General features: G+C 41.0%; 1 protein-coding gene across 1 annotated transcript in view; it reads right to left on the bottom strand.

The window, feature by feature from the left end:
* VIPR2 (vasoactive intestinal peptide receptor 2) overlaps positions 1–13,037 on the bottom strand; it is a 54,051-nt gene extending 41,014 nt beyond the window's left edge. The window contains exons 1-2 of the mRNA XM_051812871.1: positions 12,736–13,037; positions 9,763–9,865 (exon numbers count right to left, since the gene is read on the bottom strand). Of these exons, the coding sequence (XP_051668831.1) occupies positions 9,763–9,865; positions 12,736–12,786 (154 nt within the window). The 5' untranslated portion in view covers positions 12,787–13,037. The remainder of the gene's footprint in view (positions 1–9,762; positions 9,866–12,735) is intronic.
* Between the last annotated feature and the right edge of the window lie 651 nt (positions 13,038–13,688).

Here is a 13,688-nt window from a genome sequence, read left to right as displayed (position 1 = left end):
CATCAACAACACGACATACAAATAATCAGAAAGACAAAGAAACTATTTTCTTCATCTGCCAGCACTCAGAACTACAGTGATAAAATGAAACTCTTTTGGCTTTGATGGTTGGACCGCATGATCCAGCATAAACAAGCCCTGGAGTACACAAGATTAATCATCATCTTGTAGTACTTCAGACCTTTCCATTTCATCTCCATTTCCACTAAGAGTGAGAGCTGAGGTGAGTCACGAAAGTGTTGATGCACACCCAAAGAAGCTGATGACTTTCACAGATTTTCCCTTTTGTTTAATACAAGATGATGGATTTGCTGCAGTAATGTGCAAACAAGTTCAGAGGCCTTTATAAATTTTTGTTATGCTGCTATATGGACTGGGCTAAGGTTTTACTAAACATGCAGCTGAACAAAGTAGACTTCAGAGCTCCATTTGTAAATTTGCCACAAAGAAACCACTTAAAACTCTTACTCAAGCCTCAATTAGATATAATATTATATAGAAAAGTTGAAGTCCAAATCCTATGCTTACAAAAATTAATCAACACAATTTGTATCAGATCTTGAAGCTTGCTGGAAGGAACTCAGTATGCAAGCTTTTAATGTTCAAAATTTCACAAGTCACTAATGGTTTCTGGGGAAAGTGTTTTTTATCTCTCTTTTCCCTCCATATTTTAGACTTTACAGGCATCTATGGCACAGGAGAGGATGATGCTTTTTCAGACTCCTTAAATCAAATGAATGAAATAACACCAAAGATGTATTTCCTACATCAAGACTACACTCAAATGCAATCAAAAACTGGAGTTGCTGTCATCAGAATTCCAACAATATTAAGCCTCAGGTTATGTATGTTTACAGGTTTAGTTATTATGGTATGGGAAATCTGAGAAAACTGCTGAAATATCCTGGAGGCATTTATAGTCACTGAATGACTACACTGGGGGTCTGAAAACTGGACTAGGTGTGAATGCTGAATGCTGCTAGATTTTTAGCAATATTGCAGTCATATACCTTTTTCTTCTCTTATGAAAACATATTCTAATGCAAAGGTGGGATACAATTAACGAGTCCATTCTTACTGCACTTGTATCAATCTGTCTCTTCCATCCCAAAAACATATCTCTTTTGTACAGCACGAGCTTAACTGTGCACAACAGAAACTAGCAATTTATTTCCTACTGATCTTGTAAATTAAAGATGTGGCACAACTGGAGATCTTGGTGGAGTTTCAGAGGTCTTCAAGTAGATATGCTCTTTATCCATCATAGTAACCTTTTACAACGACATATACAATGACATATGTCAGAGAGTGACAGACAACAATTCACTTCATCCTAAAACACATGAAATTAGGCCAGATTAATTGCTCACAACAATTGCCTGTTGCTTTCCAGCAACTACAAAGCAGTCTATGGCGCTTTAAATACCACACTGTTGGAACATGAAGGTGTGGTAAATACTGTCCTAAATGTTTCTCTTTCTGTACATAGAATTTCTACTTGATCAAACTTGATATTCTCCTCTCTACTCACTCTATACTATCTGTCCAGCCATTAATTCATCCAGTTTTAGGATTTCTGGACTGTCATCCGTCACTGCTGCATTCGTAAAATCATTATGTAAACTCTTATTCTCTGGAAATTTTATCCATCTTTCACATTATAGGACGGTTTCCTACTGTCTCCAAAGGATATTAATCAAGTAAGAGACAAAATATTCATAATTGCATCTTTAAATAAGTTTTATATTTTAGTTCTGGTAAGAATTTTACCAATAAAATTATAATTTTTATATAAAGCATCTAACTACAATGTTTATTTCATATAATGTCTGCAATTTTCTTTATTTATAATATTTTAAAAATATTTCAAATATCCAAAAGTATATTAATGTACACCTTTATTCTTTTATGTTCATTGATGGAATTAGTCTCTATATTTGCATGCTGCTTCAATAAATTCTCAAGCATTGAGTGGTTTTGTCCTTTCACTTTGATACGTACACATATAAAACCAATCAGCTCTTGGTCTGTGTTAGCTCCTCAACTGTTTCTGCACGTCTAGTGTTATATCCTTTACCTTCTTCTTTAACTATTGTGCTGGTTTTGGCTGGTACAGAGTTAATTTTCTTCACAGTTGCTAGTATGGGGTGTGTTTGGGATTTGTGTTGAACAGAGTGTTAATAACAGAGACGTTTTTGTTATTGCTGAGCAGGCCTTTCACAGAGCCATGGCCTCTTCTGCTATTCGTGCAGCCACGCTGGTGAGGAAGTTGGGGGTGCCTGGGGGGTTGAGAGGAGACACAGCCAGGACAGGTGACCCAACTGACAAAAGGGATATTCCAGACTATATGACATCATGCTCAGTATGTGAAGTGGGAGGAAGAAGGAAGAAGTGGGAGACATTTGGACTGATGGTGTTTGTCTTCCCAAGTTACATGTGATGGGACCCTGCTGTCCTGGGGATGACCAAACACCTGCCTGCCCTTGCGAAGCAGTGATTTAATCCCTTGCTTTGCTTTCCTTGCATGCATGGCTTTTGCTTTCCCTACTAAATTGTCTTTATCTCAACCCATGAGTTTTCCAGCTGTTACCCTTCCAATGCTCTCCCTGATCCCACTGGTGGGGAGTGAACACATGGCCTCATGGCATGTGGTAGCTGGCTGGGGTTAAACTATGAGAACTGCTAGCAAAACCAGCAAAGGGAAAAAAACAAAAGGTTCTTCATCCTTATTTCTATGGTGTCTAGAAGAACATTACTGCGCCCTATGTATAACAATCCCTTTACAATCTCTTCATTTGTATAATTTATTTCCCTGATATGTCATTCACAGCATATCCAAGGAAACAACCAAAATTCTCAGAAAACTGTTGCTCAGTTACTCACTCAAAAGTTCTCCTCTACTGATCCTCCCTCCTATTTCTCTAGATGATACTGCAGATGTTATTGTTATTATTAGCTGGTTTCAATGAGATCACTTACTTTATTTGAATGTTTGGTCTTGAATGCTTGTGATACATTTGCAGATACTTCATAACGAAAGGAAACATAACAGACTATAAACTACGTTTTGTTTCTTATTTTCTTCAGCTTACATAAGTACTGCCACCACATTCATCATCCTGCTCTTTGAGACCCAGTCTTTGAGCAACAAGTTCACTTACCTGTTTTTGCTTCTTCATCTATAAAGACATGAGACACTGGGCTTGCACTAGAAAATTTTGTTTATAGACATATTTTGTATATATGAAACCACTAGGTGGCACTTTGCATTTGGATTTAAAAATTGCTACTTCCAAGAGACCTTTAGCATTTTTTACGCTGTCTAGGCGTGCATGAAACAAGAGAGGCTTTGAAGATGAGTCAGAAAGTTGACAGCTAGCCTTGGGTTTATTTTTCAAACAGGGAAATGTTTTGATTTCTGTATTTAACTTGACAGAGCAGGAGCCATCTCACCTCTTATGGGCAATGATTTCTAGATTGCAGGTCTGTACACCACAGCATGTAACTTAAGTTGCATGGATCATACACAGACTGACATTCTTTCTGCATTTTTACACCAGTGATAAAAAAGAAAAGAAAAGCAGGTGTTAGAGAAATAGCAAGCTGGTAAACTGGAAGCAAAGTAGCAGAACTGCTTAGAGCAGCAATAGGAATAGGACAGTTGCAAAAAAGCTGTTGCTCCATGATACTTCACTGAAGTTATTTGCCATCTGCTTTTGTCAGGGCCCTGAGTGCACAAATGGGCTGTGATGGCCCTGCCCAGAGCCCCATCCATGCTCAGGTCTGGACCTTCATGTGGCACCTGATTCAGCCTCCCCAGAGCAGACCTATGTCTGTCTCTGCCCAGCCATCTCAGTGTTGTCCCTGATCCTGGTTTCCTGTGCCAGGCCGGATCCTGACCCTCCACCTGCAGGCTAATGTCCACTGCTGTCCCTGTCCCAGGGAGGTTGCACATGTCCAAGGCTGGGGCTACCCTTGGTTGTTCTCCAGCTGCCCTGGTCTGGGCGGACCCTGCCTGCCCAGGGCCCCTCAGAGCCCCTCTGCGTGGAGCTGCCTGCTTGTACTCCAAGTCATGTGAAAATGAAAACACTGGCTGCAAAGCAGTCAGGAGGCAGCTCCAATTAGTCGGAAATACTGAGGAAATGTAAAAATTTTTAATTAACAAACACTACTCATAGACAGCAAACACAATTTTGGAAGTCTACGGTATGCATCAGGTTGAACCAGTTAAAGGAATGAACGAACCAAGAGAGTTTAACTCATATTCACCTAAAATGTTTGCAGTTCATAGGTTTTTCAAAAGCCAACTCTACTACCAATAACAGTAAAAATACTGTTTCTGAGATTTCTGAGGATTTTCTGGCTTTTCACTAAACTAAACAATTCAGAAGAAATGTCTTATTTCTCTTTTGAAGAACAGTTTCCCACTAGAGAATCAAAAATCTATTAGCCAATTTTAAATTTAATGTAATTTACATATTTTTAGGGTTCTATAAGGAAATACAGAAGTTGCCAGCAGAAAAATTAAAAAAAAAAACACCCCTCACAAAAAAGAAAACAGATCTTTCTCCAAATTTTCCAGGTAAATTCTGCTTTCCAATCACTCAAAATGTCCTTTGGAGACAAGAGCATTTATTTTTGTATGACTGGACAGCATTTTATTCATACCATGAGAATGCCATTTTCTATTCTTATTCAACGGATGTATAGACAAAGCTGTAAGAGGTACCTTCACCTTCATGTTGACACAATTTTGACACCCCGTACATTCTTCCAAAAATACCAATAAATATCAATCTCTAGTTTGTATAAACACCACCACAAAACATTAAAAGTCTCTGTAAAGCACTTGGACCATATATTTCTTATAATTCGTATTATGTCTAACCCATCTGCTATCTGCTGTATTAGGCTGGAACTTTTTCAGTGTTCTGGTACTGAAGACTTTTTCCTTGTGATATTTGAATTTTGGATGTCATGGAGAGTGGACTGCCATGGCCACAGCTGTCTTTATCAGGACTCAGGTGCAAAACAGTGCAGGACAATATTTCTTTCAGAGTCTTCTGGAAAACACAATAAGTTCGCTTATGGCTGTTCGTTTTCCTTGGAATACAAATGCCATTTATTAATGTCTACTGCTGAATTTCTATTTACATTTTGGGTGGAGTTGAAATTTCAGGTCCTCAAAATCATTGCGGACAAGTGTTGCTTCTCTTCCTTCCAAAAGAGTTTGTTACTGTCACTCAGTAACATTTATTATGTGAGATTTTTGAATGAGGCTGATCAGGACATTTTCTTGTCTTCATCATTTTATTTCCTGTTGGTTATTTTTCAGTAGGCAACTCCTTTCATTCACAGTTCTTTCCCACCTTTCTCACCCAGCCTCCTCAAAAGATGAACCAGCTCTGCCTCTCTTCTGCCCTTAAATAATTAAATACAGCTTACACAAAGCCCAGACATTGTCAACACCATGAGGATGCTCAGTTTCATGTGGTGTCATTAATGATGACACTTCAATTAATGAAAGCCAAAGCACTCGAACATCCAAAGCAGTCCCTTCAGCTCCCTTAATAAAAAAATATATGAACCAAAAAGTAGCAACATGTCTCTACTACAGCTAGAAAAGCAGCAGCACAGAGATTCAGGAAAGCTAAAGTTGTTCTGCCAAGAGCTACTGGTACTGCATGAAAGAAGTTCCATGATCCCACTATCTCATTTAATTCTACTTTGAATGCTACATCAGATGACTGTAAGCAACACTGCAGGTTGAAATTGTGACTCGTTTTGCAGAGAAAATAACTGCAAAACCAAACAAAACCTGATACAAGACCTTGATGAGACAGGGAGGATAAAGAAAGGGGAACCTTGAGGAGGTTTCTTTTCATGTACCAAGAGAAAGGCCTCATCTGGCTCTGTATAAGTCTGCTATTTACTAATGTGGAGGAGAGAGTGATTGTCAGGTTGGCCTTGTTATACACAGAGGTGTGTGTGTTATACACAGATGTGGGGGTGCGGTGTGTTGGGTGGGTGTAAATACAAAATAGGCACCTTTCTTCCTGGAGAAATAACCTTAATAGCTAAATTAGTTGGATAAAAAACTTCTGGACAACTTGCCACAGCTCCAGCTTTTGAATATTCATCCCACTGTTCTGAAGAGCTTTCAGAAAAATGTGCTCTGTTTCATCCACAAGATCTTGAGCTCAGTGCTGGAATCACTGAGTGAAGTTTTACTGACAGCGTAATTCAGGAGACTGGATTATATAGCAACATTGGTCCCTCTTGCTTTAAATTTATGAATAACTAACATCATTCTGGTAGTCTTGTCTATTTTAATTTCCCATTACTAGCTGCGTTATGAAGCTTCTCTTTGAGAGGTTTATGAAATTCTTTCCAAAGTCATTTTTTCTTTTTTTCTACATCCCTTCCTCAAAGTTGTCATATCTAAAATCAAAAATGTTGTCTGACATATGGCCTCACAAAAACACATTTTGGAATGCAAGTTCCAAAAAGACACATTTAACTGTGCAACCACTCAGTCCAAGATGAATAAAAAACTCCTAGACTTCACTTTTTCATAATGAAATCTTTTTAGAACTTCTTGTTGTAAACCCTCTTAAAAAGCCTACTGACTGAGTTTTAACATTTTTGATGGTAAGTTTTCATTTTTTATTTAAAGGTGAACAGAAATGAGTCAGTTACTTTAAAAGGAAAAATTCTAAATACTGAACAAAGACAGAAATTTGCAGCAGAACAATTTTTGTGTCTTTTCATTTGCTTTATTGGGAGCTTTCTAATTTTTTTGCAAGAACACGAGACATGGGTAGCAGATAAAAAACAGATTAGTTTTTTTCCATATGGACCTCAAAATCTGTAGCTATTATGAACTATTTAGAATGCATTAATCTGCCCTTCAAAAATAAGTTTGCAAAAAAAAAACCCTCTCCCAGGCTCTCAGTTAAGGTGCATCCATACCTCAGGGGTCAAATTATAGGTGGAAAGGAGAAAACAAATGTGGATAGATGCTAATGCAGTCTTCATAAAATAAACAACTAGATGTGCTAAAGAGCACTACAGAGAGGAAGGCACTGCCACAGATCTTTGGAGAGTGACTTCTTCCCTAAATGGAGTGTAATGCTGTCCACTAATGGAAAAGTATGTGCTAATGCCTGAAAATCCCCCAAAGGGTGCAAAGCAAGAGGTGTGGATGTCTCAGACCAACCCGGTCCTGTGGGTTTAGTATATCTTTAGCATTGTTCAAAGGATATTTACACAGTCTTTATAAAGTGTTTCCTTGCAAAACATGCTATTGCTTTATTAAGCCATGGAGTAAGCAAGTCCTTTATAGACTTCATAGTCAGGGATTTTAAGTGCACTAAAGAAATTACTCAGTGAAGTTCTTCAGCCCATGTCATGATGCAGCTCAGGCAAGATGACTAAAAGATCATTTTAGAATGTCAAAAAAACCCCAACTTCGATGGCCTTTAAATATTTCCTTTATGTCTCCCTAACTGGGAGCTGAGAAGACTAGATAAGGTATTCAATAAATAATTGCCATCTAGGTCAAAGGAGAAGCTGACTGTCCCATACAATCTGGATCGTCCAAAATTCAGTACCTGTGCATGTCAGCCATATTCTGGAGCATGTGACATAGAAGTATGAAGGTTTCTCAGGTCCCCAATAAGTTAATGAAAATGTTCCACTAATTTTGACAATAGAGGTCCAAGCCTTTGGTGGAAAATCTCAGGGAACCTTAATTTTCAAATTCAAGACAGTACATTCAGATTTTGTTCCAGCTTTTGTAAGTCAGGTAGCACACACTAAAGTTAGCAAAGCATGACAAAGGCTGTATAACGATCTTTCCCATTCAGGAAAAAGTGAAATAACAGTTCTGAATTTATTATAAGGAATTACATTTCAAATGTAGTACAAGTTACATGCGGAGCTAGGACTTGGACTAGTTCCAGCTTGCCAATTTTCATAAGTAATTCTTCTTTATCAGCAGTCAGAGTATTTTTGTTCAAAATAGACCTTACATCTTTGTATGATTACAGAGAGTTTATTAGGAAAATAACAACACACGGATAATGGCTATTTTTGCTATACAAATACACATATTTAACATAAGCTACTCTCTAAAGGTTCTGGGTAAGGGTATCTATAACATGAAGCATAAAATAAATTCTCCTGTAACATTAAACACAGAGTTCATTACCACAGGGACTTTATTCCAGTCACCAACAGAATGGAATATCCCTTTAGTTTCAGATGGGAATTCAGTAAAATTCATAAATCCTTCCACTGCTGTTTTGTCACTATCTGCAGAGTTGAGTCAACACCAGACATACTGTGTCCTTTCAAGACATGAAGTTCTTTCACAGCAGTTTGCCTTCAGGAGGCACCCCTCTTCCAGTGAAAAGAGGCTGGGAAGAAAATATTGACAGAAAACTTATTTCTTCCCCTAGGGAACCCAAAATAAAGCTGGTATGCATCACAAGGATACCCTTGGAACCATCTAGCGTCTGGATGACAAAAGTGTATCTTGAGGAAAGCTTGACTTTCAAACCCTTATAACAGCTAACAGTGAATTTAATAATTCAAGATTCCATTCGTTAAGCTGGGCTACTAATTAGTTCTCCATCTGGCTGCACAATAATATTATTTATGTAGCAGCCATCTCTCTTCATCACTCATAAATAAAAAAATAGAAATCTTGATGAATTGTTCCAGTAAGGTTTTGCATTTTTCTAATTAGTGATCTGGATTAATATAAAGAAGAAATTATGGTAAAATACAAACTGTTGATGATCCTTTGAATTGTTTTATTGTATATAAACTGATATTAGAGTATGCACTGAGGGAGTTACACATTTAAATTGAGGAGAGGGGGAGAAAGCATCATAAGTTGAGACTCATGTTTATGCTCAAAGGACACTGCAGATGGCAGGTCTCTGAGGTCCTGTAATCATCTTCAGAGTGCATTTAAAACAGATTGAACACAAAAAAGACAAATAACCTACGTACCACCCAACTGAATTTATCTGTTGCCTTTGTATTCTGCTTGCTGAACAAATAGCTTTACCATCAGCTTCAACTTACAAGAAAAAATGTCATTTTTCCATAAAATTTTGTTCTCCTCACATGAAAATGTAGCAAAGAAATCTAATAAAATCTAAAAAACCCCATAAAAATTCAAAATGAAAAAATTAACTACATCTATTCCTCCTTCTTTCTTCCGTTAAATCACAGTTTGCTATGTATTTATCTTTCTATGCAGAAAGAAAATAAAAACAACAAAGTAACAGGGAGACTTTGTCTTTTGGATGTAACACTAGTGTCCAGCTTTTCCTTTGCACAACTCCAGGGTACTCTGGGTGTGAATCTGATCTTCTGTCTGCAACATTGTCTGCCTGGGAAACCCAGAGATCATTCCTACCACTAGTACTTTACTTTCAACATAACTAGAGAGAGATGCTTGGATCCAAGGCTTTCAGCTTTTCCTCAGATTTGTTCTTTCTGCTGGTGCCGTCGTCACCAGCCTGCAGTGCCCCTGCCAGTCAGAAAATACCAGCCCCTGGCACACCTCTCACAACATCCTTGCTGCAGGTGTACCTTTAATGCAAAATCACATGAATTCTGAAAACCATAAAGTCATCAGCACAGTACAGACAAGCATGGAAACCGCAACTGCAACAGTAAAGAAGGTAGAAGAAGAAAATCTTCAGTTCTCCAGTTATCTGTACATTACAGCTTATCTTCTCTTACCATTGTAGTCCACTGGCTTTGCACTCTTTAGAAGTTCCATACACCTTGTTTCCTCCTTGTGAATCTCCAACTGAAATCTGCATTCTGGATGGATACCATTCACCTGTGTCGAATTAACAAATGGGTTTTGTCTTAAAATGTGAATTAAAATGCTTTATGAAGAATGCAACTGCCAATGAGGAAAGCCACAACTTTCACTGGCACTGGTTTTGCCCAAGCACGTGCTGGCATTTTTTAACACAGTCAATGTCCATTTTAGCTTCTCACACATTGACTTTTCGTAGCAAAATGTTGAAATAATCTACTAGCATTCAGTGGCTCCTTACTGTAGCATTTCATTTAGCTTTCTAGCTCATTCCCCAATACTATGTCATGAGACCTTCTCCAGAAAAACTGTGAGCTAAACTGAAGCAGGAAAGTAAACACAGTTGCTTTTTTTCCCCCCCTTTGTAGTAAGTTAGGAAGCTGAAAGTTTAATAGAAATCACAGAACATGAAACTTGATGAAACTGCATTTGCTTTGACATGTTAAGTTTTGCTTTTCTTCCCCTTTTCACCATGTATATTTTATCTCCTGGAGGTCCCAGAGCATGATTATTTGATTCAAGCAAGTACTATTCAGGAAGAAAACTCCACTACTTAAAAATTAAAGCACTAGTGTCTTTACTCATTCTGAGCCCTGCCCCCAGTTCTTTGATTTTAAGAAAAGGTTATACATGTCCACAGGAAGAGAAACATGTAGCAGTACTGGGGAGAGAAAGAAGACCCTGGGAAGATGTACTGGAATCAGTTGGATTCAGAGAGACACACAGAGTCCATAAGAGAGTGCATGGAAGAAACTACTGACAAATGGGAAGGTTGGAAACATCACCGGAGCTAATGGGACAGTTTGATTAACTCAAATGAAATCACATCTTAAATAAATAGAATGGAAATATGCTGTACTTCACTCATCCTCACACTTGTAGTTACCAAGAAAAGGATGGTCTCCTTCCAAGTTTCTTTCTCTTTCCTCTCACTTTTTTTTGGAAGATATTTAATAACAGAATCTGGTAACAATCTCTGATGCATTACACAGTAATTTTTTTCAAATGACAATACTTAATTAAGCTGTGATTGCGGACCCAGAACCTTGGACCCAAAGCTAGGACTGAGAACCTGGTGATTCTGTAGGCTCCTTGTGGATCAGCCACTTTCACAGCTTTTAAAAATACAGTGTAATAGCCATAAGCATAATAGCAGGAGCTGTTGTTAAAACTCAAAAAATCTGTCTCTTCTCCAAATGTCTCATTTCACCATCTACAACATTGGAATCTTACGTTCTTTTCCCTGTCTTTTCTCTGTGTTTACTGTTGAAATTATATGTTTTCAGTGCAGAGTTTTTTCTTTTTAAAGACAGATATTTAACATAAATTAGAATGTCTAGAACTTGTAATAGAAATTTCAGCATTATACTGAAAATATCTACCTTTTGTTATGTATTATCTACTTTACAGAGAGCTCCTATGTAAAATAAAAGTCCCATGTATACATAATGTTTTTAATAGCATTTTCATTTCGCATAACATATTTTGGGTTTATTTTTTCTTTTTCCAATTGCAAATATTCAGTAACCAACAGTAGGTTTCCTTCTCATCAAAAAGTATTATAATTACTGGGTCTTGGAAAAGAAGGTTCCAGTAAATAGAAATGGTAAATAAGGGATAAATCAAAGCAGCCACTGCAGTTAAGAAACCAGCAGCATAAACAACTCTCTCTTGTACTTTTTAAATAACTGCAAGTTTTCCAGTATCAGTGACGTAATAGCAAAGATTACTTTGAAATGATAAATTTGCTGGTAGCTGAAGGTAACACAACATTACTTTTCAAAGCTGGGATGTACAGTCAAACTGTACTACAGGGTGTTCTAAGACACCTGTTTTGTTCGGCTTCACAAAGCAAAAGAGATTTACGGTTCAAGACTATGTGGTTCTGATCACTTCCTGAAACACATCAAGAACTCCAAAATGCATTTTGAGGGTGCTCACCACCTCTCAGGACTGGTGCTCATCTATCTTTCCCTCTGCTTAACCAAGAGTAGCTTGTCCTTTGTCACCAATGAACACAGAACCGTGTGTGCTGCGCAGTGTAAAGGTACACATTGAGCTGGAAATCCAGCCGAGGAGTCTTTCTGCATTTTAAGCAGCTTAACAATTTCTAAGGCATCCAGACCAGTAGTTTTAATGGATAAATATTTCCTCTGACAAGCAGCTTACACTCACTTTCAGCGTGGTTTCCTGACTTTTGGTGTTATACAGTAAGACCGAAGATTTAGATTCAGAGGGCAGATTTTTGGTTGGTTGGTTGGTTGGCTTTTTGTATATCATGTTTCCACCAATGTAACTGACTTTCACAAACTTTTTAAGAAATTCTTGAAAATAAAAAGATGCTAAAAGCAGGCACCCTAAAGAAGGCTGCAATTATCTGAATGCTTTGTAAGTCTCAATCCGGCGGTCGGGTTTTTCCCCGCACGATGACCGCCAGCGGCCTTCTGGACCGCCCCAGGGCAGCGCTCCGTGAAAACTCTTCGCAAACTATCGGTGCCCACCGGCCACGGGGAAAAACTGCGGGGAACAAGTGCCCGCTCGGCGGGGATGGGGACCGAGCCGGGGCGGAGCCGTCCCGGCCCTGCGGAGCGCCCGGGGGTGCGGGGCAACACCGCCGCTGCGGGCGCGGGCACGGAGCCCGCCCCGGGGGCTCGGAGAGGGAGCGCCCGAAGATCCCGGCCGGGGCTGTGGACCCGCTCCCCTCGACATCCCCGCCCAGGGACCCCCGGGAGGCACCGATGTCCTAGAGCCGCACCTGCCGCGGCTGCCGCCCGGGGAGCTGCGGGATACCGCCGGCGCGGGGGGCTCCGCACGGGCACCTCGGGGAACAGCCGGAGGTCTGGAGGGGGTGAATTTTACCCTGTGCCGCGTGCGCGCAGGAGACTTACCCGCCCCAGGCTCCAGCAGAGCGAGAGGAGGAGGATCGGCAGGTTCCTCATGCCCGCCGATTCCCGGGGCCGGCGGGCTGCGCTGCCCCGCGCCGCTCCGCGGGGCCCGTCGGAAGGCGGCGAGCGGGGTGCGGGTCCCGCCGCGGCACCATAGGGCCCGGGGGGCTCTGCCGGGGCGCCCCCGCCCCGCGGGCAGCGGCGGTGGGCGGCTCCCGCACCTGCCCCCGCTCCGGCCGCCGCCAGCTCCCGGCCCCGCCGCGTCCGTGCCCGCCGCCGCTCTGCGCTCAGCTCCTCCTCTGCCCCCCGGCTCCTGCCCGCCCGCGTCTCCCCAGCCCCTCTCCTCGTCGTCCTTTTCTCCTCCTCCCTCTCGCCGCCGCCGTCGCTCCCCCCCATAAGAGGTGCGGGTCGTTCCCCTCAGCCGGGACGCCCATCCCACCCATCCCGCCGCCCCGCAGATGGTCCCCGGCGCTCCCGGGCTCTGGACGGCACTTCCCCCTCGCTGCCCACTTTGAGGAGCCGGAGAACACCCTCTTCCCACGCATTAGTGCGCAGGGCGGCTGGGTGCCCGTCCCAACAGCGCACCGGTGCCCACACTGGGGTGCCTTTTGCCGGTGAAAACATTAAGACTTAGAGCACGGTCCGCTCAAACCAGACACGCATGAAAACCCCGTACAGATATGGGGTGCGTGAAGTGATCCCTGACAGGGTCAATCTTACCCCGGTGCAGATCAACAGCTGTATTACCAAATCTTTCGTCCCCCCGAGGGTGCTTTTTTCCCAGGTCTCAATAGAGGACCAACAGTTTAAGGACACTCCATATTACTTTCTGGCTGTTTATGCTAGGTGTCCATCTGGGTTTTGGCTCACAAGGCATATAAAGTATATAGTTAAGTGACATGTTATAGAAAAAGAAGAACTTATATGCTGGCCTTTAGCTGAGAATGAGAATATAT

The sequence above is a fragment of the Manacus candei genome, unplaced genomic scaffold (genome assembly GCF_025592945.1).
Source record: "Manacus candei isolate 608988 ecotype Guabito, Panama unplaced genomic scaffold, ASM2559294v1 h1tg000089l, whole genome shotgun sequence".
NCBI classification, from domain to species: Eukaryota; Metazoa; Chordata; class Aves; order Passeriformes; family Pipridae; genus Manacus; species Manacus candei.
Note: the sequence above shows the minus strand (reverse complement) of the source record. Positions and strands in the feature narration are given on the sequence as shown.